Here is a 25,754-nt window from a genome sequence, read left to right as displayed (position 1 = left end):
AGTTGAATGAGTGAGAATCCCATAAGCTATCCAGGAAAACTATAAGGGACAATACGTCTATTCTTTGTGAATATATTCTGATCTTAACCACCCCTCGAACTAATCTTAGAAATAAACCCAATAGCATTCTTGTCTTATTTACCTATTACAATTTGAAAAGTAAAACTTAATTCTTCGTACGTACTATAGACGTTTATTTTCATGGCTTTTAACATTTTCAAATTCCAATAGTAGGCAACTAGTTTTCAGAAAATTCTCAACTTGTTTTTAAAAATTACCCCAAAATCGAAAAGTCAAATTGAACGCCTGAAATTCTGTATGAGTTGATGGCTAACTCCAGAATTTTTATCATCAAGATAAATGCTTTTCGAGATATGAACAGAATATTCAATAACCCATGTTTAGGTACTTGAATAATTAATGATGATATGGATTTTAATCAATCTGACAAGTCATATGTATAGCATACTTGATAGTTGATATGAAGAAAGTTTCCACAAACAAATCTTAGATTAAATTTAATCTGTAAAATTACCTACTCTAAAATAAGTTAGTTTAATTTTATCTATTCTTTTGAAGTGATCGTTTTATTTTGAGTTGAAAATGAATCTATTGAGGATAAATGAGATGATGTTATTGCTCTTGTTCAATTGTATTCTTATTCAAGTAAGTATATATTGAGCCTATTCAAAATTTGAATCAAATATTGTCTTTATTCTAATGTCTATTATAGGCTAGCAGATAGATAGTTATCTTAGATTTTGACCTAAGTACCTAATTCAAAAAATATGATTCACTTTGGGGAAAATATTTCGCGTTTGTATAACAAATACGTATGTCTAAGCTCTCTGATGAGCCATTCTTCTTGTATTTTGGCATACTTCAAAACAATAATTCAAAATGGCAGAGTGTGAAACAAATTAGCACATGGGTTCTTATATATCTTCGGTTGTAAGTTTTCAACTTGGATGGGGAGGGGGAGAGGGCTTTGGAGCTGGAAATTTTTTTTAGCCAGAATATCACTATCTATGTACTCGATTTTTAAGGGGGGGGGGGGACATCAACTTGAACTCTCTTATTCCTATACTCGTCATTGTTTCAGCATCAATCAACAAAGGCGGATACTAATACGATTCAATGGAACACTGATAGTAAAGCTCTTAATAAAATAACATATAATTGGACCATACCTAATTTTATGGATCTACAATATGATCGTCTACAAATATGCACGGAAATTCCTACTAAGAAAACACAAACAAGTAAATGGAGAGTATATTTACATCTTCAGGGTATAGAATATAAAGATCATAATTACATGGGTTTGCGTCTCCAATTGGTCAATTTTGACGGTGTGCATAAAAAAACTATTGTGAAATTCAAAGCTTCAGTTTTCGATCGCGACGACCGCCATAAAGAGTATTCAAAGGAAGAAGTGAAAGAACTCAATGCTGACATAAACGAAATTTGTTGGGAAGAATTTTGCAACGACGACAGAAAGTTTATTCAGTATAAGTTACTGGAAGATGGCGCATTAACTATTTACATTCAAATATCATATTATTACATCGAATGCAGTAAACATACCTCTTCTCTTGGGCTGGACATGGATTCATTACTTAAAAATCCCAAACATGCGGACGTCGAGTTGACACTGCAATCAAATGGGAAAAAATATTACGTTCATAGAGCTATTTTGGCAGCTCGTAGTGGCCATTTTGCGCGCTTGTTTGAAGACTTCGATAAAAAACACGAACAAGTCACTTTGAATATTACAAACACGGATGAAGAAATAATGGATGAAATTCTACGGTACATTTACACGGAAAAATGCGAAATTTCAAACAAAATTGCAGAAAGGTTATTCGTGGCAGCTGATGAATACGAATTGGAAGGTTTGGAGACACTTTGCTCGCAGTTCATGTGCGATGGGTTGTCGGTTGGAAATGCTGCAAGAATGCTCGTTCTAGCGGATAAATATCGCGTGGATGAATTCAAATCCAACGTGATTAGTTTTATTGTTGAGAACTCTTTCCAAGTATTGCAAACTATCGACTGGAAAAATTTGGTCGAACCCAATTCTCTGCTGCTCAAAGAAATGTGTGAAATCTTCACCCCTCGACTCAGCATAAAAAATGATAGACCGTAATACTCTGTGACAAAATTTCAGCATGGCATCATTTTTATGTTACCTACCCTCATAGAAAATCACTACTAGCGACTTCAAAAAATTACTAGCGTTTCTGAAAAAGTTACTAGTGATACCGAAAACGTTACTAACGCCTGTACTGACACTACTAGCGACCAATTCGACACTACTAGCGACCAGCTCAACACTACTAGCGACCAGCTCGACGCTACTAGCGATCAGCTCGACACTACTAGCGACCAGCTTGACGCTACCTAGCGACTGACTCGGCGCTACTAGCGATCAGCTTGGCGCTACTAGCGACTGTCTCAACATTACTAGTGAATGATTTAACGCTACTAATGACCAAGCCGACACTAGTAACGATTAAACTGACGCTACTAACAGCTATGGCAGGTACCTACAATTAGTGAAAAATGAAAATTAAAGAATTCCCAAAAACCATGTTTTTTTGCAAAATTGACTTCTCACATCACAAATAATGCGATTTTTTTACTTGAATTTTTTTTAAGAAGGGTCCTCTGCTGCATTTCAGTCAAACTACCAGAAATTCTCAATCTAAAACTCCCTTTTTTTCACCAAATATCTGGAAACAATCATTTAACATTTCAATTTTTTGCATATAGAAATAATTATATCCTGAAAAAATGAAGAATTGTCAATTGTCAAGAGCTTTTGTCATGGCTTGCTCAGTTGCTCGGGCCCCATTTATATTTTTAAAATTCGGAAAAGGAGGGGAGGGGAGAGGAACGGAAAAAAGTCCATGATTTTTGCAAATAAAGTCTAAATTCCAGTCGAAAAATGAAAAAAAAATCTAGGTACCAGCCCCCTCGGAGGGGGAGAGGAGGGGAGAGGAACGGAAAAAAGTCCATTTTTGCGAATAAAGCCTAAATTCCAGTCAAAAAATGAAAAAAAAAATTTCGAGGTACCAGCCCCCTCGGGGGGGACGAGGGTAAGGGGACGAGGAAGGGTCCATTTTCGCAAAGAAATATCGAATACGAGTGTATGATATCCATTTAATTTTTATCTAGAAATATCAACACGACACCAAAAACTCAGTTTTAATTTTGTAAAAAATCATCAAACTTGAAATTTTTTAAAGTCCAGAGTGCTAAAAAGTGCATATAAATGTTTCAAACACCTCATCTTCTAACTTCCCCAGTGGCCTAGTTGGTTAGGCAGGTGACTAGAGAGTTAGAGATTGCAGGTTCGAACCCCACCCCAGGCATGGATTTCTTTTTGATTTTCAAAATTTTTTTGGGGAGAATTCGTTGTTCTAGGAGGGTCTACGAGTAAATAGCTGCCATTAACATGATTTTGCCATGATTTTCAGTGCAAAATGCGCAAATTTGCGCGTGTCACTACTATTGACAAACGTTACTAGTCATTAGTAACGTCTGTCAGTAGTAGTGACACTACTTGCCGAAAAAGTTACTAGTGTTTTTTTTTAGTAATGACGCTAGTAGTGATTTTCTATGAGGGTAGGTAATAATTTCTTTAGATGTGGTTTTGTCTTTCAATTTTAGCCAATTAGGTATATATCTACTTACTAAACTTCACAAACCTTATTAAGTATGGAAAAATAGGCCCAGTCGTTCAGCTTTTTACGTTGATTCGTTGATGCTTTTGTAAGGTGATAAATTCATCACCTTTTTCCAAAAATTATCGTTGAAGAAAATTTCAAATTGGAATTGGTAAACATAGGTAGGTAGGTATACCCAGATTATTAAGATCTGTTCCCAAATCAATGGAAAGAGTCACAACTCACAATGACGATAAATTTAAGCTAATTAGTGTAAATGCTGAATTTGATTTTTTGACAATTTTTTTTTGAACCCAGAAAACCCAGAAATCTGCTGGAGGCTCCCGAACTACTTGAAACTCCGACCAATTGATTTGAGTAGTAATACATAGTTGATTATGGGGCATAAATTAAACAGCTTCATGGCGTACCCAAGGAAGGCGAAGGAGCTGAGCCATCACTCCCTAACTTGAGAACAAAAATTTAAAACAAAACATGCAAAAATTGACGTTTTTCGTTTTTTGAACCCATTTTTCCAAAAAAATTTCGCTCTTGCCAATCGCTTAACTCAAGCAGTAATTTTACCATCATTTTCATATACCTAATAATGGCACGTCCGAAAGGTTTTCGGAAAATCATCTCTAATCTCCGTTTTTTCATTCCTAAAACTCTGGTTTCCCCCTCCTTTCCTGAGAAAATCCCACCACCAACCTTTCCACTTGAATTTTCAAAAATTTGTCCGAAATTAAAAAGTCCAATTGAACGCCTAAAATTTCGCATGAGTTGGGTAACTTACCTCCTGAATTTTTATCATCAATGCCGATGAGTTTCGAGATATGAACATATTCAATAACTTTATGATATTTTAATCAATCTGACAAAGTCATGTGTATATCATACTTGATATGAATAAGAAAGCTTCCACAAACAAATCTGAAATTAAATTTGAATGTAAGTTACATATTAAATCTGAATAATCAGACTAAAATAAGTTGATTTGATTTTATCTATTTTTTTGAAGTGATTTGGTCAAGACCATCCGTTTTATTTTGAGTTGAAAATGAATCTTTTGAGGACAAAATAGCGTTATGTTATTACTCTTGTTCAGTTGTATTCTAATTGAAGTAAGTGTACACTGAGCATATTTAAAATTCGAATCGAATATAGTTTTATTCCGATGCCTATAGCCGAAAGATTTTGACATAGTCTGAAAAAACATGATCCTTTTCGAGGAAAACTATTTTGAGTTTGCACCAATACGTTTGAGCTACCTATCTGATGAGCCATTCTGTTGCATTTTGCATGCTTATAAAAACAATTCAAAATTACAGATTGAGTCAAATTTGCACGTTTGTATATGTATCTCTAGTTGTCAGTTTTCACCTTTGATAGAGGGCCTCCAAACAAGTAAATGGAGAGTATGTTTACATCCAATGGGTATAGAAAATTACAAAAATGGGTACGTTGGTTTGCGTCTTCAATTGGTCAATCGTGGTAGCGAGTTGAAAAAAACAATCGTGAAATTCAAAGCTTCAGTTATCGATCACGACGATCGAGAGTGGTCAAAGGAAGAAGTGAAAGAACTCAATGCTGATATAAACGAAATTTGTTGGGAATAATTCTACAGCCAAATAGACGGAAATCCTATTCAGTACCTATGTGTGTCTGAATGGACAGGGCCATTAACTACTTACATTCGAATATCGTATTGCATCGTATGCACTAAAAATACATTTTTTGGGGGGGGCCTGACGTTGTCAAATGTGATCTATTGGATGACTTGGGTTCATTACTTGAAGATCCTAAACATGCGGACGTCGAGTTGACACTAAAATCAAATGGGAAAAAATATTACGCTCATAGAGCTATTTTGGCAGCTCGTGGTGACCTTTTTGCACGCTTGTTTGAAGACTTCAAGAAAAAACATGAACAATAAATCACTGTGAAGATTACAATTACAAACAAGGATGAAGAAATAATGGATGAAATTCTGCGGTACATTTACACGGGAAAATGTGAAATTTCAAACCAAATAGCAGTAGGTTATACGTGGCAGCTGATAAATTCGAATTGAAAGGTTTGAAGACACTTTGCTTGCAGTTTATGTGCGATGAGTTGTCCGTTGAAAATGCAGCAAAAATGCTCGTTTTAGCGGATAAATATCGTGTAGATGAATTCAAATCCAACGTGATTAGTTTTATTGTTAAGAACTGTGTCCAAGTAATGAGTACTACCGAATGGAAAAATTTGGTTGAGTAAAAATTTTCAGCTGTTCAAAGAAATGTGTGAAATTTTCGCCTATCAACTTGGCATAAAAAATGATAAGAACCTAATTACTTACTCCGTAACAAAATTTTGCAGCATGGCATCATTTTCATGTTACCTATAATTATAGGTAATAATTTCTTTAGATGTGGTTTTGTTTTTCAATTTTAACCAATTACATATCTACTTACGTAATTTAAAGATTAGCTAATATCGCACCTCGGGAGTTATAAGGTCACATCTCAAAAAAGTGAAATTTTACAGGAGAGTGATTTTCTTTTTTTAAAAAACTTGACTCATTATTTTTATCAACTTATAATTAATTGTGAGAAATCAATAGCACCTCAGTTTAAAGATCTGGTATCCTACCTTCATTTAGCATAAGAACACTTTGAAGAATAAAATCTTAAAGAGGAAATATTTCAATGTTTGGAAAACATTTTGAGTTATAACCTTTCATTAAAGTTGATGTGGAGGCGAAAGGAAGCGTCCAAAAAAAATTTCATGATAACAAAGTTGTAGAGAATTAAATTTCCAATCGACATAATGTCATTAGTTTTTTTCTAAAGTGCTTAGTTTTTGAGTTTTTCTCAAAAAACTAAAATTTCATGATATGTGCAAATTCATTTTTCTGAAAAGTGATCAATTTAAAAAAAATTTTCCATTTGGTACAAACCAATAAAAAATGCACTCCTTGTGACTATTTCTAACTGACAAACATTCAAAACAATCAAAACTATTTGTTAGCACTTTGTATGTACGAAATTTGCTCAAAAAAGGTGCCCGATTGGCACATTTCTGGTGATATCTGACTAATCATTTCTGCGGTCAGAAATTGCCGTTTTGACAGTCAGATTCGCAGTCTGACTACAATCAACCAATCAGAAACAAGTATTTTTTTGAAATTCCAAGATGGCGGTGACTCGTCAGAAGACTGAGTGGAGATCTGAGCGTGGATCTGACTAGTCAGATCCACACTCAGAACCACAGTCAGATATTGCCGTTTTGGCAGTCAGAAAATACATTCTGACTGATATGTAGTCATATCCCTATTCAGATGCACTGTCTAAAAAATGCCGTTTTGCCAACCGGGTGGAGTTTTTTGAGATGTGCCCTTATAACTCCAAACAACTTGCAATGTTGTTGAGATTTTGAGTTAGGCCGTTTGCGTTTTTTACAAGATCTAGATGATGTACCCAACTCAAAGTGTAATTTTTGGTTGAGGGGGGTCATACAAACCCCAAAAATGCAAAAACATCAAAATCAATTTTTTTTGAGATGTGACCTTATTACTCCCGAGGTGCGATTTAATGTAACAAAGTAGATGGTTAGGTATCTACCTCAAAAATTGATTAAGCCTGTTTTTCAGCTGTCCATAAGCATGCGAAGGGTTCTACATCTTTGGCGGAACCATATTTTTCTCAACTTCATTTTTCATTCTTTAAAAACTTACATGAAAATATTCACAATTGAGTTCAAATTTGTACGAACCAAAAAAGCTCAAAAACTTTGAAAAATTTAACATTCTGTGAGGTAGCATCCGTGCCAGTACGTGATACTATGATCGTGACTGTATTATTCTCCTCCTTAGTCTATGTGTTAACTCCCATTTAAGCCAAATCCCAAAGTGAATGGAACAGTTCAAGGCTTCATGCCCCAAACTGGAACTTTCTCTCGCCACTGCATGCATAAGTAGCTACAGTGAAGAAATACAAAGGAGAATTTGGTCTGTTATGCTTATGTAAGTCCTCGCACTAGGTGACTAAAGATGGTAATTTTGTGTACCTGGTCAATACTTGAGCCCTTTGTGCGTGTCATGTTGTGATATGTGATTCTATTAATTATTGTTGCGATCGATATATGTTTTTTACATCAAGCCCTTAAATTGTTGTGATATATGTTACTATTTCAAGAGGTCTCTAGCAAACACGGATTCCTTTTCATCATTGTTGTGGTATGTGTATAGTATTTTCTTAATTAAGGTACAGTTAGTTAAAATTACCTACATCTAGCTAATCTGTGTGTTGTTATAAGTGTACCTATATTTTTTTGTAAATTTACCGCAAATATATAAGTGTAGATATAGTAGTTCCAAGTTCTTATTTTGTTGCAAGTGTCTACAATTAAATAGACAGTAGACACTCTAACTAGTACATACATATATCAGTTGTGAGTATTGAGTATTGTCGAGCCTATACTTGGTAGTTCAATTAGGTGATACTACATTAATGTAGAGTTGAATGAGAGAGAATCCCGTAAGCTATCCAGAAAAACTAAAAGGAACGATACATCTATTCTTTGTGAATATATTCTGCCCTTAACCATCCCTCAAACTTATCTTAGAAATAAACCCAATAGCATTCTCGTCTTACTTTCCCATTACGATTTGAAAAGTAAAACTTCATTCTTCATACTATAGAAGTTTATTTTCATAGCTTTTACATTTTCAAATTCCAATAGTAGGCATTACCTAGGTAGTTTTCAGAAAATTCTCAACTTGTTAAAAATTCCCCCAAAATCGAAATGTCAAATTGAGCGCCTGAAATTTTGTATGAGTTGATGACCAACTCCAGAATTTTTATCATTAAGACAAATTCGTTTTGAGATATGAACAGAATATTCAATACTCTGTGTTTAGGTAGGTACTTGAATAATTGATTAATATAATATGTATTTTAATCAATCTAACAAGTCATATGTACAGCATATTTGATATGAAGAAAGTTTCCACAAACAAATCCAAGATTAAAATTTAATCTGTAAAATTAGTTACCAACTCTAAAATATGTTAGTTTGATTTTATCCATTCTTTTGAAGTGATCGTTTTATTTTGAGTTGAAAATGAATCTATTGAGGATAAATGAGGTGATGTTATTGCTCTTGTTCAATTGTATTCTTATTCAAGTGAGTACATATATTCATTGAGCTTATATTTAAAATTTGAATCGAATATTGTCTTTATTCTAATGTCCATAAGATAGCAGATAGATGGTCATCTTAGATTTTGACCTAAGTACTTAATTCAAAAAATATGATTCACTTTGGTGAAAACATTTCGCGTTTGTACTCGTATAACAAACATGTCTAAATTGTCTAAGCTCTCTGATGAGCCATTCTTGTTGCATTTTGCTTACTTCAAAACAATAATTCAAAATGGCAGAGTGAAACAAATTGGCACATATGTACTTATATGAAGAGTGATATTCCAAAACTCGCTTTGTCCATTTTCACAACTTTTCAGGAAAGAGGAAAAACAGTTTCCCTTTAAAAGGGTAAATTGGCTTTTTAGGCGAGTTTAGCACTTTATTTGGGTGGATTTATGAAGTAGGAGTGTAGGTATATACTTCATCCACTAAACACTGCTGAAAAAATTTTCAATAAAAATGGATAAAGCGCGTTTTGGAAGATTATTTTTTTAAAAATATTTAGTGAATTGGCTATTTAGGTGAGTTTAACACCTCATTTTGGTAGGTTGATGATGTAGGAATGTGAGTAACTACTTCATCTGCCAGGTATCGCTGAAAAACGCACTTCGATAAAAATGGACAAAGCGAGTTTTGGAATATCACTCTTCATATGTATCTTCAGTTGTCAGGTTTCAACTTTGATGGGGGTGGGGGAGAAGCTTTGGAGCCGGAGAAAAAATTGAGCTAGAAAACCACTATCTATGTATACTAGATTTCTAGAGGGGGGGAATCAACTTGAACTCTCTGATTCGTACTCGTCATTTATTTTTTTCAGCATCGATCAACAAAGGCGGATACTAACACGATTCAATGGAACATTGATGCTAAAGCTCCAAATGAAATAACATATAATTGGACCATACCTAATTTTATGGATCTACGATATACTCGTCTACAAATATGCACGGAAATTCCTACTAAGAAAACACAAACAACTAAATGGAGAGTATGTTTACATCCTCAGGGTATAGAATATGACCGTGAAGATTACATGGGTTTGCGTCTTCAATTGGTCAATTGTGGCGGTGAGTTTAAAAAAACTATAGTGAAATTCAAAGCTACCATTATCGATAACGAACACCACCGAGATAGGATATTTAAAGAAGAAGTGAAAGAACTCAATGCTGACATGAACGAAATTTGTTGGGAAGAATTTTGCGACGGAGACAAAGATCTTATTCGGTTTGAGTTACTGGAAGATGGCGCATTAACTATTTACATTCGAATATCATATTGCATCGAATGCACTTTTTATGGGCCTGACGTTGTCAAATGTGATCTTTTGGATGACTTCGGTTCATTACTTGAAGATTCCAAACACGCGGACGTCGAGTTAACACTACAATCAAATGGGAAAAAATACTTCGTTCATAGAGCTATTTTAGCAGCTCGTAGTGGTCATTTTGCACGCTTGTTTGAAGACGTCGATAAGAAACATGAACAAATCACTGTAATGGTCACAAACACGGATGAAGAAATAATTGATGAAATTCTACGATACATTTATAAGGGAGAATGCGAAATTTCAAACCAAACAGCAGATAGGTTATTGTCGGCTGCTAATCAATACGAATTGGAAGGTTTGAAGACACTTTGCTCGCAGTTTATGTGCGATGAGTTTTCGTGTGGCAGTGCAGCAAAAGTGATCGTTTAGATGGATTCAAATCCAACGTGGTTAGTTTTATTGTAGAGAACTGTTTCCAAGTATTGAAAACTATCGACTGGAAAAATTTGGTCGAACCCAATTCTCTGCTGCTCAAAGAAATGTGTGAAATTTTCTCCCATCGACTTAGCATAAAAAATCATAGATCCTAATACTCCGTGACAAAATTTTACAGCATAGCATCATTTTCATATTACCTAGGTAATCATTTCTTTAGATGTGGTTTTGTTTTTCAATTTTAGCCAATTACATATCCACTTACGTAATTTAAAGATTAGCTTATATGTACTTACATTAAAGTGGATCGCAAAAAAAACTCATGATTTTGACCCACGTCTCCAAGAAAGGAAAAAGTTGTGGGTTTTTCGCCCTAAGCCTTACAAAACTTTACAATCCTATTATGGAAAAAAAGGCTCACAATAGTATTTATTTGAGATTCTAGGTACTGGATTTTGGACGGTATTGGTAAAAATAGGTAGGTAGGTACTAGGTAGGTATACCCAGATTATTAAGATCTGTTCCTAAATCAGTGAGAAGAGTCACAAATGACGATAAATTTAAGCTAATGACGATCTTTTTGAACCCAGAAAACCCAAAAATCTGCTGGAGGAACCCAGTTTTTCAAAAAATTTTCGCTCTTGCTTCACTCAGACAATAATTTTACCATCGTTTTCATATACGTAATAATGGCATATCACGAAAGGTTTTCGGAAAATGATCTTTAATTACCGTTTTTTCATTCCTAAAACTCTGCCCCCCCTACCACGAGAAAATCTTAGCTACATCCCTGATCTTCCTACTTGAATTTTCAAAAATTTGTTCAAAATCAAAAGGTCAAATTGAGCGCTTGAATTTTTACACAAAAAGTGTTCTTATGCTAAATGAAGGTACGTGATACCCTATCTTTAAAATGAGGTGCTATTCATTCCTCACAATTAATTTATAAGTTGATGAAAATAATGAAACAAGTTTTAAAAAAAAAAGAAAATCACTCTCGTGTAAAATTTCACTTTTTTGAGATGTAACCTTAGTACTCCCATAAGGCGCGATATGTTGGGTAACCATCCTCCTGAATTTTTATCATCAATGCTAATGAACGGGTTTCGAGATATGAACATATTATCGATAACTTTTCTAAAGGTACTTGAATAAATTATGATATTTTAATCAATCTGATAAGTCATATGTATAGTATACTTGATACGAAGAAAGTTTCTACAAACAAATCTGAAATCAAATTTGAATGTGCACATTAAATCTGAATACCTAATTACACTGAAATAATTTGGTTTAATTTTATCTATTTTCTTTTGAAGAAGTTTGGTCCTGACCGGTGTTTCATTTTGAGTTGAAAATGATTCTTTTGAGGATAAATCGGGTCATTTTATTACTGTCGTTCATTTGTATTCTGATTCAAGTAAGTATCTACGTACTATTGTATACACTAAGCTTATTTAAAATTCGAATCGAATACATATTGTCTTTATTCTAATGCCTATGGCCAATAGGCAGATATCTCGGATTTTGACCTAGATCAAAAAAAGTGGTTCACTTTGAGGAAAAACAACCTCTCTGATGAGCCATTCTGTTGCATTTTGCATGCTTATATGTAAAAACAATTCAAAATGGTAGGTAGAGTGAATGAAATCGGCACATAATTATGTACGAGTACGTATGTATCTTTGGTTGTCAGTTTTCAACTTTGATTGGGGTGGAGGGCCTTTTGGAGATGGAAAAAAAATTTGAGCTAGAAAATCACTAAATACAGGGGTAGGCATAAGTTAGTATTCCGATTTGCATAAACAAAAAAGTTGATCAGAAAAATATCTTTATTTTGGAAAAACGTAAACAAAAACGAATGTAAATGGTAACGTATGTCGAATTATAAAAAAGGGTTATAATAAATGTTCAAATTGAGCTCCTTGAGCTTCAATGCATTTTAAATAAGGTGCACCGGGGCAAGTCAGAATGATTTTTTGCAATTTCAACTTTGACCAGCTGTTACTCCCCTTCTAATGAACCAATATGGATCAAATTTATTATGTAGGTTCCCATAAGGGTTCTTAACCTATGGTAAAAATTTGAGCGCGATTGACACAGTAGCTTTCGCTCAGTGGAATAAAATATAAACTGTCCTGACTTACCCCAATTGGGGGAAGTCAGAAGAGGCTAAACTTTGCAGAGGCGTAGATCACAAACCGAGCGTCCTAGAAAAATTGCACAGAAACAAAGTTGTAGAGAATTTAATTCTCTTTGAGACCACTCTCATCAGATTTTCACTAGGACGCACGGTTCGTCCGCTATATGCGAAAAACTAAGAAATAGAAAGTCTGTATTTTAGACCAACGATAGCGAATACTAACTTATGCCTACCCCTGTACATATTTTTTAGGGGGAAAAACATCAACATGAACCCTGTGATTCCTAATACTCGTCATTTTTTCAGTATCGATCAACAAAGGCGGAAACTAACACGATTCAATGCAGTGATGGCAAAACTTTTTCATTTCAGTTCAAGTTTTTAGTTTTTAGTTTCAGTTTTATTTTTTTCAGTTCAAGTTTTCAGTTTTTAGTTTCAGTTTTATTTTTTTCAGTTCAAGTTTTCAGTTTTAAGTTTCAGTTTTACTTTTTTCAGTTCAAGTTTTTAGTTTCAGTTTTCAGTTTTGCTTTTTTCAGTTCAAGTTTTCATTTCAGTTTTCTATTTCAGTTTCAGTTTTCAAAATTTTTCTTAAAGTTCAAAAGGAAATGAAAAAAAAAATTATTTTCTTTCATGAATTTTTTTATAAGTACATTAATCTAATTTGCTACTTGGCAACAAAAACTTCAAATTTCAAATTCAAACATTTCAAACTCAAAAATTATGAATAAATATGCAGGGCTGTGCAGAGAAAATCCGGGCCTGAGGGGCCGAAGAAAAGACACGTTATGCTATACTTGGGAGGAAGATCGCATCGTCCTTTTGCCAGTTTGCCGACAACAAATTGTTATTTTGCCACAATAATCAAAATTTTGATTAACATGCTGAGCAGTGAGCACTGTATAGTATTAAAAAACTTTGAAAATCCAGTAGTTCTGTTCTGTTCAGAAAAAGTGAAATATTTGCATTTTTTGTACACCTACTTACAAGTGGGTCATTCCATGTCAACTCAACCAAAAAAAGGCGATTTTGAAAGTCATGTCTTTCGATTTCGCTCAATTTTATTTTACAATATCTACCCACCCAGTAAGTAAGAAAGCCGCAATCAGTTTGGCCCCAGCCCCCTCAGGGGGCGGGTGGGGGAGGGCTTCCATTATTTTCACATTGTCTCGAGGTACTCAACTTCAGCAGCCCATTCCTCCAAAACTATGATACTTTGATCAAAACTGATTTCACAGTTCGAAAGGGCATTAAATTTTAAACTTTTTAAGTATTTTGAAATTTTCAAAAGTTGAAAGTTGAACTTTGAATTTGAAAGTTCAAATTTCAAAATGGTGCTGTAAGTGGGAGCTACCATTTAAAATTTTGAAAAAATTTCCATAGATGTACATTTTGATACTTTTTCGAAATATTTAAGTTTCGAGATGGCACTCGTTGACGGAGGGGGAGCACCCCCACCACCAATTTTGGGTGAAACGTTCGAAAGAAAATCTGGGGCATGTGATATATCGAATTGTATGTTTTTGGCGACGCTGAACACGAATATGAGGTTAGATTTTTGATAGGACCCCATTCACGGCCCCCAGCACCTCCCCAAAGGGGGTAAAAGTTCAAAAAAGTGTTTTGTTCATGCGACACATGGAATAATATGTTTTTGGTGACGATGAACACGAATATGACGTCAGATTTTTGATTGGGCCTCATCCACGGGCCCCCAACAATTTTTTTGGACTTTTACCTATTGGGGGAGGTTCTGGGGGCCATAGGTGAGGTCGATTCAAAAAAACTATGGCTATATTCGTGTTCAGCGATATCGAAAACATACTATTTCATGTGTCACACGAATGTTACCATTTTTTGGGTTACCCGCTTTGGGGAGGTGCAGGGGGCCGTGGACGGGTCAAATCAAAAATCTGACGTCATATTCGTGTTCAGCGTCACAAAAAACATATTATTCCACGTGTCACACGAACAAAACGCATTTTTGAACTTTCACCCCCTTTGAGGAGGTGCTGGGGGCCGTGGATGGGGTTCTATCAAAAATCTGACGTCATATTCGTGTTCAGCGTCGCCGAAAACATACAATTCGATATATCACATACCCCAGATTTTCTTTCGAACGTTTCACCCAAAATTGGTGGTGGGGATGCTCCCCCTCCGTCAATGAGTGCCATCTCGAAACCTAAATATTTCGAAAAAGTATCAAAATGTACATCTATGGTAATTTTTTCAAAATTTTAAATGGTAGCTCCCTCTTACAGCGCCATTTTGAAATTCGAACTTTCAAATTTAAAGTTCAACTTTCAACTTTTGAAAATTTCAAAATTCTTAAAAAGTTCTAAATTCAATGCTTTTTTGAACTGTGAAATCAGTTTTGATCAAAGTATTGAAAATAATAGAAACCCCTCCATCCGCCCCCTGAGGGGGCTGGGACCAAACTGATTGCGGCTTTCTTACTTACTGGGTGGGTAGATACTAGATATTGTAAAAAAAATTTGAGCGAAATCGAAGGACATGACCCAAAAACGTTGGTTGAGTTGACATGGAATGACCCAAGTACCATCTTGAATGGCCCCAGCGAAGCGAGGGCAAAAGTTTTCAGCTTTGGAAAATTTGTGATTTAAAAAGTAGAACGACATCAATCGATTTTAATGAAAAAAAAATAGGTTTTTCTTTTTGGTTTTTCTGATCTCAACATTTTTCAAATGCAATAGGTTTCTTGAAATTGTAACTCTGACTTCTGAGAAGAGTATCAAGTTGACCCATGCAAAGCGAGGACAAAAGATTGGATAATTTGTAGTTCAAAAAGTGGAACAATATCAATTTTAATGAGAGAATTTGCCATTCTGTTTTTCTGATAATCTGATTTCAACTTTTTCTAAATTTCATTTTCATCAATGTTTTTTTTGGAAAGAAAAGATTCAAATTGGCCCGAGCGAAGCGAGGGCAAAAATTTTTGAAAAAAATAAGAATTTTGAGAATAGATTGACGATTTTGTCGACAAAATTCAGTGAATGGCAAAACTTTTACATTTCAGTTCAAGTTTTTAGTTTTTAGTTTCAGTTTCATTTTTTTCAGTTCAAGTTTTCAGTTTTTAGTTTCAGTTTTATTTTTTTCAGTTCAAGTTTTCAGTTTTCAGTTTAAGTTTTTCTCATTTCAGTTCTAGTTTCAGTTTTAGTTTCAGTTTCTCCATTTCAGTTCAAGTTTTTAACCAGTTTCAGTTTTAGTTTCAGTTTCAGTTTTCCATCACTGATTCAATGGAACACTGATGCTGAAGCTCCTAATGAAATAATATATAATTGGACCATACCTCATTATACTGATATACTACAATATGATCGTCTACAAATATGCACACAAATTCCTACCGAAAAAACACAAACAAGAAAATGGAGAGTATGTTTACATCCACACGGTATAGAAGAATATAACAATGATTACGTTGCTTTGCGCCTTGAAATGCTGAATCGTGATCGTGAGTTGAAAAAAACTATCGTGAAATTCAAAGCTTCAGTTTTCGATCGCTTCGATGAAGAGTATTCAAAGGAAGAAGTGAAAGAACTCAACGCTGATATAAACGAAATCTGTTGGGAAGAATTTTACAGCCAAAGTGGCAGTAAACTTTTTCAGTACTTATAGGTTTAATACGTATGGAAACGCATTACCTATTTACATTCGAATATCGTATAGCATCGTATGCACTGAAAATACCTTTTTTGGGGGGCCTGAAGTTGTCAAATATGATCTATTGGATGACTTGGGTTCATTACTTGGAGATCCCAAACATGCGGACGTTGAGTTGACGCTACAATCAAATGGGAAAAAATATTGCGCTCATGGAGCTATTTTGGCAGCTCGTAGTGACCATTTTGCAAGCTTGTTTGAAAGCTTCGATAAAAAACATGAACAAATCGTTGTGAAGATTGCCAACACGGATCAAGAAATAATGGATGAAATTCTACGGTACATTTACACGGGAAAATGCGAAATTTCAAACCAAATAGCAGAAAGGTTATTGGTGGCAGCTGATGAATACAAATTGGAAGATTTGAAGACATTTTGCTCGCAGTTTATGCGCAGGTCATCAAAACCAAAATCGAAAAAAAAAACAAAAACGGATGCTAACACGATTCAATGGAACACTGATTCTAAAACTGTTAATGAAATAGCATATAATTTTACCATACCTGATTTTTGGGATCTACGACATGAAAGTTTACGAATATGCACGGATATTCCAACTGAGTTAACACAAAAAAGTAAATGGATAGTATGTTTACATCCTTTGGGTATAGAATACTACAACACTTGTTATAACCTTGCTTTGCGTCTCCAATTGGTCAATTATGACGGTGTGCATGAAAAAACTATTGTGAAATTCAAAGCTTCAGTTATCGATCACCGGTTCAACCGCCATGAAGAGCATTCAAAGGAAGAAGTGAAAGAGCTCAATGCTGACACAGACGATATTTGTTGGGAAGAATTTTGCGACGGCGACAGAGACTTCATTTATTATGGTTTACTCGATGAAGATGGCGCATTAACTATTTATATTCGAATATCTTATTACATCGAATACAGTGAACATGCCTCTTCTATTATTGGGCCTGACATTGTCAAACGTGATATATTTGATGATTTGGATTCATTACTTGAAAATCCCAAACATGCGGACGTCGAGTTAACACTGGAATCAAATGGGAAAAAGTATTGCGTTCATAGAGTAATTTTAGCCGCTCGTAGTGGCCATTTTGCACGCTTGTTTGAAGACTTCGATAAAAAACATGAACAAATCAGTTTGAAGATTACAAACAAGGATGAAGAAATAATGGATGAAATTCTACGGTACATTTACACGGGAAAATGCGAAATTTATTCGGACGAAATGGCAGAAAGATTATTCGTGGCAGCTGATGAATACGAATTGAAAGGTTTGAAGACACTTTGCTCGCAGAAATCATCAGCTATTCAGAGAAATGAGTGAAATTTTCGCCCATCAACTTAGCAGCAGAAACGATAGAACCTAATATAAACCTACAAATATACCTACTCCATCTCACCATTTTGCAGCTGGCATAATTTTTGTACGTACCTATGTATTATTAAGTTACTTATAGGTAACAGTTTGTTTACCTATATGGTTTTGTTTTTTAGTTTTCGCTATTCATATAATGTACTTACGTAATTTAAGGACAGGTTTATACACACCCGAATTCAGTGCTGATTTTTATTTCAAGCATTAAGTCACCAAGAAAAGAAAAAAATTGTGGGTTTTTCACCCTAGGTCCTACTCAACCACATAAACCTGTTATGGAAAAAATATTTTCTTCTGGAATATTACACGTAAATTAGCTATGCCAAAACCTCGAAAGAAGGTTTTTCTGATGTGGAGAATATTTTGTTCAATAAAGGTGCCAAAAATAATATATTTTTTTCTATAATGCTGAGAAAATTACCTACCTACCCTACCTCAGCACAATTTTTCATGCTGATGAAGCAGCGTAGATATCAAAATGATTTTTTTTTTAGGCATCCTCGATTTCAAAAATACCTATTCTCAAGTTCATTTTGCATCATTAAAAACTAATGGAAATATTTACGATTGAGTTCAAATCGGTACCAGCCAAACGAGCTCAACAATTTTTAAAAATTAATAATTCGATAGATAAAAACATCATTCTTTGTGTAAGAAGTTGATTTTTATGGCTTTAACGTTTCCAAATTCCAATTGTAGGTACAAGTACCTAACTAATTTTCATAAAATTTCGAAACTTTTTGAAAATATGGGTCAACTTGAGCCAAGCGAATTAAGGGCAAAAGCTTTCAAAAATTCTCAATTCTCTTGAAGCGAAACATCTTAATTTTTGATCTCAGAAGACAATTTTTTCACCTTTAACATTTTTGATAAAAGTACAGACAAACATTTTTCATGCACGTAACTACTTTGGTAAAAAAATTAAAATGATTTAGGTACACCAAGTAAAGCAAGAGCGAAAACTTTTTGAAAATTCAAGATTCTATAAGATGGTACCTACCTACAAAAAATAATTCTTTATTGTGTTGATCAATTTCCTAAGGTTTTCTGAATTTTATCTACTCAATTTTCTAGATTGTTGACCAAAATTTGTCTTGGAGAGATTCTTCTTCCTACAATTATATCGTGCAATCCCTGTAAACCTCCATCAAAAGCGATCAAAAACGTCAAAAATAATATAGCAATTGAATTTCAGCTTTTTACGTTAAGTCATTTGTAGGTAAATGATGAATTTTTCAACTTTTTTCAGGAATGGTCGTTAAAGAAAATTTTGAATTAGAACTGACAAAAATAGGTAGAGGTGCCCACTGCCCAGCTGATTTTTTAAAAGTTCCCAAATCAATGGCAAAGAGTAACAAAGACGATAAATTCTGGCTTATTGACGTTATTAATGTTGAATCTGATTTTTGACATTTTCGTTAAGGCAATTTTTTTGAACCCGGAAAACCCAAAAATATGCTGAAGACTCTCGAACAACTTGAAACATTGAGTAATCGACTCGAGTAGTTGACCATTCATAAGACATAAATCCAACAGCTTCCTACTTGAATTTTCAAAAATTCGTCCAAAATCGAAAAGTCCAATTGAGCGCCTGAGTAACTCACTCCTGAATTTTCATCATCAAGGCAAATTAGTTTCGAGATATGAACAGAATATCCAATAACTCGTACTTAGGGTACTTGGATAAATGATATTTTAATCAATCTGACAAATCATGTATATGTATAATTTACTTGATGAAAAAAGTTTCCACATCAAAGTCCAAGATTAAATTTAAAAGTACTGAATCTATTTATGTAGGTACAATCACACTAAAATAAGTTAGTTTAATTTTATCTAAGTACTCTTTTGAAGAGATTTGGTCTAGATCAATGTTTTATTTTGAGTTGAAAATGAATCATTTGAGGATAAATGGGGTCATGTTATTACTCTCGTTCATTTGTATTCTGATTCAAGTACGTAAACGCAGGTATAATACACTTTAAGCTTTATTCAAAATTCGAATCAAATATTGCCTTTATTCCAATGCCTATAGCCGATTAGATAGATATCTCAGATTTTGACCCAAATCAAGAAAAGTGGTTCACTTTGAGTAAAAACATTTTGAGTTTGCAAAATATACGTCTACCAAGGTATTAAGCTCTCTGATGAGCCATTCTGTTGCATTTTGCATGCTTGTAAAACCAATTCAAAATGGGGCAGTCAATCTTTCTCACATACTTAAGTAAGTATCTTTAGTGGTCAGTTTTCAACTTTCATGGGAGGGGGGCACTCATTGGAGCTGGCAAAAAATTTAAGGCAGAAAATCACTAGGTACTAGATTTTTAGGGGGAGGGCATCAACATGAACGGTTGATCTCTCTAAATCTTATACTCATCATTTTTTCAGCATCGATCAACAAAAGCGGATACAAACACGATTCAATGGAACACTGATGCTAAAGCTCCTCATGAAATAAGATATAATTGGACCAAACCTGATTTTATAGAAGTACGATATAATCGCATACAAATATGCACGGATATTCCTACTAAGAAAACACAAAAAAGTAAATGGAGGGTATGTTTACATCCACACGGTATAGAAAATTTCACCCATTCTTACATTGGTTTGCGTTTCCAATTGGTCAATTGTGGTGACGAGTTTAAAAAAACTATTGTGAAATTCAAAGCTTCAGTTATCGATAATGAACACCGAGAGACGGAATCAAAAGAAGAAGTAAAAGAATTCAACGCTGACATAAACGAAATCTGTTGGGAAGAATTTTGCGAAGGCGACGACAGAAAGTATATTCAGTATAAGTTACTGAAAAATGGCGCGTTAACTATTTTCATTCGAATATCGTATTACATCGAATGCAGTAAACATACCACTTCTCTTGGGCCTAACATTGTCAAATGTGATCTGTTCAATGACTTGGATTCATTACTTAAAGATCCCATACATGCGGACGTCGAATTACAACTACGATCAAACGGGAAAGAATATTACGCTCATAGAGCTATTTTGGCAGCTCGTAGTGGCCATTTTGCACGCGAGTTTAAATACTTTGACTTTGACAAAGTACATAAACGAATCTATGTAGATATTGCAAACACGGATGAAGAAATAATGAATGAAATTCTACGGTACATTTACACGGGAAAATGCGAAATTTATTCGGATGAAATGGCAGAAAGGTTATTCGTGGCAGCTGATGAATACGAATTGAAAGGTTTGAAGACACTTTGCTCGCAGTTTATGTGCGATGAGTTGTCGGTTGAAAATGCAGCAAAAATGCTGGTTTTGGCGGATAAATATCCTGTGGATGAATTCAAATCCAACGTGGTTAGTTTTATTGTTGAGAACTCTTTCCAAGTATTGAATACTACTGACTGGAAAAATTTGGTTGAATCGAATCATCAGCTGCTCAGAGAAATGTGTGCGATTTTCGCCCATCGACTTAGTAGCAGAAACGATAGAACGACCTAATGCTCCATGAATAAATTTTGCAGCTAACATCACTTTTTTTTCTTATTAAGTTACTTAGGTAATCGTTTCTTTAGATATGTGGTTTTATTTTTCAGTTTTAGCGAGTTAACTGTACCTAAGTAATTTAAGTAGGTACTGGTTTGTACAAACATTGTGATATTAAGGAAACACTTTAATCAATCTGATAAGATAGGTACCTGGATTAGGTACATATTTGATAAAGTCAATTTTCAAATCTAAAATAATTGAATGCGATAATTTGGTTCGAGAGTAAGTTGAATGTGGCTTCCGTAAAGTGTTTTAGACGACATTGTCTTTTTCTTTTGCGTTGAAATTTGAAAATGAATAATCTTGCGAACATGAATAGATTCATATTATTTTTTATTTATGTTCTTTATCAGGTTGGGACTTTATCATAGTAGTTAAGATATCTTAGATTTGTATTCAAATATATTTTCATATTTTTTAACTCACTAGGGAACTTCATGAATTGTTCCCTGAAGGTTTTTTATGAAAAAATTTTGCAACATCAGAAGATATCATCCCTTGAACTAGAGAATTATTTTGGAACGAAAAGGTGGAAATTTTTTTGACCATTTTTGCTAATTTAAAAATATAAAAAAAATTTGATAAATTTTTGACAATTTCTCTCGATTTTTCAAAAGTGGAAATATTGATTAAAGAAATTAGCACCACTGCGCTCCAAAATATCTCTTATCACTTCAAGTTACAAAATTCGAAATGTGTTTTTGAAGTAGGAATTTTCAAGGGATAAGAGGACGCAAAAATGTCGAAATCAAGCTATCATGGAATGCTTGTAGGTATATTTTCAAAGACGCTGAACGCAAATAAGCGTTTATTTTTTTATCCGCCCCCACATGTGTCCTCTTCATTTGGGATCAATTTAGGAGGTAGGTACTAGGTAGTAGGTACTTGGTAGGCGCTTTAAATAATTGGCCAATTCATTTTATGGATCCCCTTCCTTGAAAATCATCACTATTTCGAATTGTAGTGGCCTTATTCGCTCATCAGAATGGTATTCCATTTCCTGACTCCTAAACTTACCAAATACATATGTAGGGTCACGGGTGGTTAATTGTCAAAAAAAAATGTTTTTTGAAGTTTCTGAAGCCATTTATGAATATTTTTTTGCGGTTTTGGGCTCATTTGAAAGCTTGATTCTTTACGCATGTTTTCTTTTTTTTAAATTGAATTTTCGTTCATGTGATGAATAGTTAATGGTGGATTTAGTGAGGTACTTTTTTGTGACAACTAACAACCACCCCTGTTGTAAGTTGTCAAACACGCATTCACTATTGATTAAAAAAAACTTACAATTCAATTTTCGAAAATTTTCAAAAAGATAACACGTGAGAAGGACTAAACTTTTAGATAAACCCAAAAACTTGAAAAAATGTCCATAAACGACTAGAAAATTGACTGGTCATTTTTTGAATTTTTTTTTGCATAGGTAAATCGATCAATTCAACTTTTTATTCGTTTTATAGAATGAAAGGCAGAAAAAAAATGATTCAATAATGCAATAGATAATTTTCTAAAAATATTTTTCCACTTTGATGCATATTTTGGTAAGCTATCTCATTGACAACTAACAATAAGGTAAACCCGGGTGAGATGACGCACCATTCTTAGAATCGTCATAAATTCGGCAAAAATGACTCAAAAAATTTGATACTTCGTGAAAAGTACTACGTATAGGTTCTGTACCTGTGGCCCTGAACAATTTTTTTTTTGGTCAATAATTTTTCGATTTTTTTGAAAAATAAAAAAAAAAATTTTTTGGCCATCTCTCCCATGTGTATGGGTGAGATGGCTTATGGGATTTTGCATGTAAATAATTGAAAATTTATTGAAATTTTTTTTTTTGAAATTTGAGATGAGCAGAAGTCACAGAAGTAGTCTTCTATGTTGGATGTGTCTTGTGAGCTTAAATTTAAAAAATTCCATTAAAAAAATTAAAAGCATTATTATAACTATGAAATTTTCATAGGCCATCTCTCCCTGCACACATGTGCGGCATCTCTCCCATTTTGAGACTTTTTCTTTTTTCGTAAATTGATCTCACAAATCATTTGATATTGAAAAAGTTGTATAGCTCAAATTAATCTATATTAAATGTACTTTCCATTGGACTATTTGAAAACCAATTTCAGAATGTATTTTGAACGAAAATTTTTGTTTTAAAAATCATGAAAATTGATTCTTCAAAAAATTTCATCACTTTTCAACTTCAAGGATTTCCACAGACCAAAATATGTTAGGTCGGCGAAATATTTTTGTTGCATGTAAGGTAGTTGGGTATAAGGTATGTTTCTACACAGTTGGATTTTCGAATCAGTGTTGCCAACATACCAAAATTGAAGGTGCGGCATCTCTCCCGGTGCGGCATCTCACCCGGGTTTACCTTACTCCCTTTTTTGACAACTAACAACTTCTTGGTTTTCATCTTTGTACCAAAAAATTCTATTCATTTCAAATTTTTTTGTAATTGAACATGTGATTACTGAATCCGTGATAAAATTTCCTTTAAATTGATGTATAATTTATTTACTTTTGACAAATTTTTGATGTTTAAAAACGAAAAGTTCCAATTTAACATATGTAACTTCGCACCTGTAAAATCACTTTTTTCAAAACTGTATCCCCAAATAAAAAGCTATGTTTCCAATTTTGCATGTTGGAACATTAGCAGGTATAGCATGGAGTTATTATGAAGGTTTCGCGGAGATAGCGTTCATGTATCCTTTTAAAAACGCAATTTGACAACTAACCACCCGTGACCCTACTCGATATTTTCACTGACTGAAAACGAAACAGCTGAAGATTGTTGAACAATTATCAGAGAAATTAATGCATAAATCTAATGGCTTTTGTTAGATATCTTATCAAGAAATTAAAATTACTCGTTAGTTGATTCGATGAATTAAAATTGAAAAAATGATTTGGCTTATTTTTAATCAATCCAATTACATGAATACTTTTGATGAAGGCATTTCCTGGTGCATTAAATTAAAAACAAGTTTATATTAATAATGGTAAGGTACATGTTTTCAACAGTTTATTTCTCAACATTACGAACAAATATTTAACTGGAAAAAGTTGATGTGATTTTATGAACAGAATTATTCATCTTTTTATAAAGTTATTTTGTCAAGATAGATTTTTTCCATTGATCTGCGAGTGAATATGAATGTGTTAAATAAGAACTGGTTTACATTATTCTCCTTTGCGGTCTTCATTTTTATTCAAGTAAGAACATTAGACAACCACACTAGAATATTTTTTAAATCTCTATTCCGTACATTATAAGATAAGGAGACGATATATATGTACTTGTCTTACGAGTATATCTATCGTTAATTTACAGCATCAACCAACAAACGCAGCTTCAACAATTTTATCACAACGAAAGAATCTAATTCTATGGAATGCAGATGCCAAATTTCGCACAATAAAATACAATTGGACTGCTGTTCCGTTGATAGGATGTACTGTTATTGATATTCCAACTACTGAAGATGAGACGTACAAATGGACAGTAAAATCATATTTTCATTATATGGATAAATGCCTTTCTTTAAGCTTCCAATTGAACGACGATGGTAAAATTGGAAATGTGATTGCCAAATTCAAAGCTACTCTTTACGATAAGCAAATGAATGAAGTACGATCACAAGAAGAGTTGAGAGAACTTCCGACTGTAGTAGGCTGTAAGACTAGGGAAATCAAGTGGGAGAAATTTTTCACCAACACCGAGTTTGATTATAGTAAATTAATACATGAACGAATTACCATTTCTGTGGAGATAATTTTCTACTATTACTCTCGATGTACCAATATCCCAAGTGAACGCAATGTCACCAAATGTTATCTGTCCGATAACTTAGGCTCATTACTTGGGGATACCAAATTTGCAGACGCTGTACTATATTTAAATAATGATAATAAAGAATATCCGGTCCACAGAGCTATTTTGGCTTCACGCAGTCCAGTTTTTGCAAATATATTTGAAGATATTTATAAGAGTGGGCAAAACTACAAACACATCAGAATTAACACTACAAGCAGTCAAAGCATAAATGAAGAAATTATGAACGAAACGTTACGGTATATTTACACCGGAAAATGTGAGAAACTAAACGAACTAGCTGAGGGATTATTTTCGGCTGCGAATAATTTTCAGCTAGATGAGTTGAAAACACTTAGCTCGCAATCGATGATTGAAGCGATATCGGTTGAAAATGCAGCAAATGTGTTGGTTTTGGCAGACAAGTATCACGACGAAGATTTGAAATCCAAGACGATGGAGTTTATTGTTGAAAACGTGGAGCAAGTTTTCAATACAACTGAATGGAAAAGTACTGTAGCGTCCAATGCTCAGCTACTTAATGAAATGTGTCAATTATTTGCTCGACTATTCAGTAAATGGAAAGATTTACCTAAGTTACTGTGATAATAGAATACCTATAATTTTTGTGGAATTAATTTTTGGAACAAAGTAAATTGGTGAATTTCAAGATGTCAT

At 33.9% G+C, this 25,754-nt stretch overlaps 5 protein-coding genes across 5 annotated transcripts in view; all 5 read left to right on the top strand.

Annotated features, from left to right (window-relative positions):
- The first annotated feature begins 511 nt into the window (after positions 1–511).
- On the top strand, positions 512–4,853 carry LOC135845878 (protein roadkill-like). Its single transcript, XM_065364726.1, has 2 exons — positions 512–666; positions 1,103–4,853. The coding sequence occupies exons 1-2, from the start codon at positions 604–606 to the stop codon at positions 2,147–2,149; spliced, it is 1,110 nt and encodes a 369-aa protein (XP_065220798.1). The 5' UTR covers positions 512–603; the 3' UTR covers positions 2,150–4,853.
- Positions 4,854–8,249: 3,396 nt separating this feature from the next.
- LOC135845876 (protein sneaky-like) overlaps positions 8,250–25,754 on the top strand; it is a 131,098-nt gene continuing 113,593 nt past the window's right edge. Inside the window, exons 1-2 of the mRNA XM_065364724.1 lie at positions 8,250–8,840; positions 9,678–11,982. Coding sequence (XP_065220796.1) covers positions 11,920–11,982 — 63 coding nt within the window. The 5' untranslated portion in view covers positions 8,250–8,840; positions 9,678–11,919. The remainder of the gene's footprint in view (positions 8,841–9,677; positions 11,983–25,754) is intronic.
- LOC135845203 (protein roadkill-like) lies at positions 9,774–10,556 on the top strand. Its single transcript, XM_065363670.1, has one exon. It carries the CDS (start codon positions 9,774–9,776, stop codon positions 10,554–10,556), a length of 783 nt encoding a protein of 260 aa, XP_065219742.1.
- LOC135844898 (speckle-type POZ protein-like) lies at positions 19,498–21,672 on the top strand. Its single transcript, XM_065363284.1, has 2 exons — positions 19,498–19,692; positions 20,126–21,672. Exons 1-2 carry the CDS (start codon positions 19,609–19,611, stop codon positions 21,206–21,208), a joined length of 1,167 nt encoding a protein of 388 aa, XP_065219356.1. The 5' UTR covers positions 19,498–19,608; the 3' UTR covers positions 21,209–21,672.
- LOC135844682 (speckle-type POZ protein B-like) lies at positions 24,142–25,746 on the top strand. Its single transcript, XM_065362993.1, has 2 exons — positions 24,142–24,478; positions 24,597–25,746. Exons 1-2 carry the CDS (start codon positions 24,416–24,418, stop codon positions 25,680–25,682), a joined length of 1,149 nt encoding a protein of 382 aa, XP_065219065.1. The 5' UTR covers positions 24,142–24,415; the 3' UTR covers positions 25,683–25,746.

This window comes from Planococcus citri, chromosome 4, assembly GCF_950023065.1.
Source record: "Planococcus citri chromosome 4, ihPlaCitr1.1, whole genome shotgun sequence".
Taxonomy (NCBI): domain Eukaryota; kingdom Metazoa; phylum Arthropoda; class Insecta; order Hemiptera; family Pseudococcidae; genus Planococcus; species Planococcus citri.
Note: the sequence above shows the minus strand (reverse complement) of the source record. Positions and strands in the feature narration are given on the sequence as shown.

Excerpts from the sequence above, each read along its gene's own strand:
- LOC135844682 (XM_065362993.1), top strand. The coding sequence starts at position 24,416 with ATGAATGTGTTAAATAAGAACTGGTTTACATTATTCTCCTTTGCGGTC. Across the intron at positions 24,479-24,596 it reads CGGTCTTCATTTTTATTCAA|CATCAACCAACAAACGCAGC; the intron begins GTAAGAACATTA and ends GTTAATTTACAG.
- LOC135845203 (XM_065363670.1), top strand. The coding sequence starts at position 9,774 with ATGGATCTACGATATACTCGTCTACAAATATGCACGGAAATTCCTACT.
- LOC135845878 (XM_065364726.1), top strand. The coding sequence starts at position 604 with ATGAATCTATTGAGGATAAATGAGATGATGTTATTGCTCTTGTTCAAT. Across the intron at positions 667-1,102 it reads TCAATTGTATTCTTATTCAA|CATCAATCAACAAAGGCGGA; the intron begins GTAAGTATATAT and ends TCATTGTTTCAG.
- LOC135844898 (XM_065363284.1), top strand. The coding sequence starts at position 19,609 with ATGTTTTATTTTGAGTTGAAAATGAATCATTTGAGGATAAATGGGGTC. Across the intron at positions 19,693-20,125 it reads TCATTTGTATTCTGATTCAA|CATCGATCAACAAAAGCGGA; the intron begins GTACGTAAACGC and ends TCATTTTTTCAG.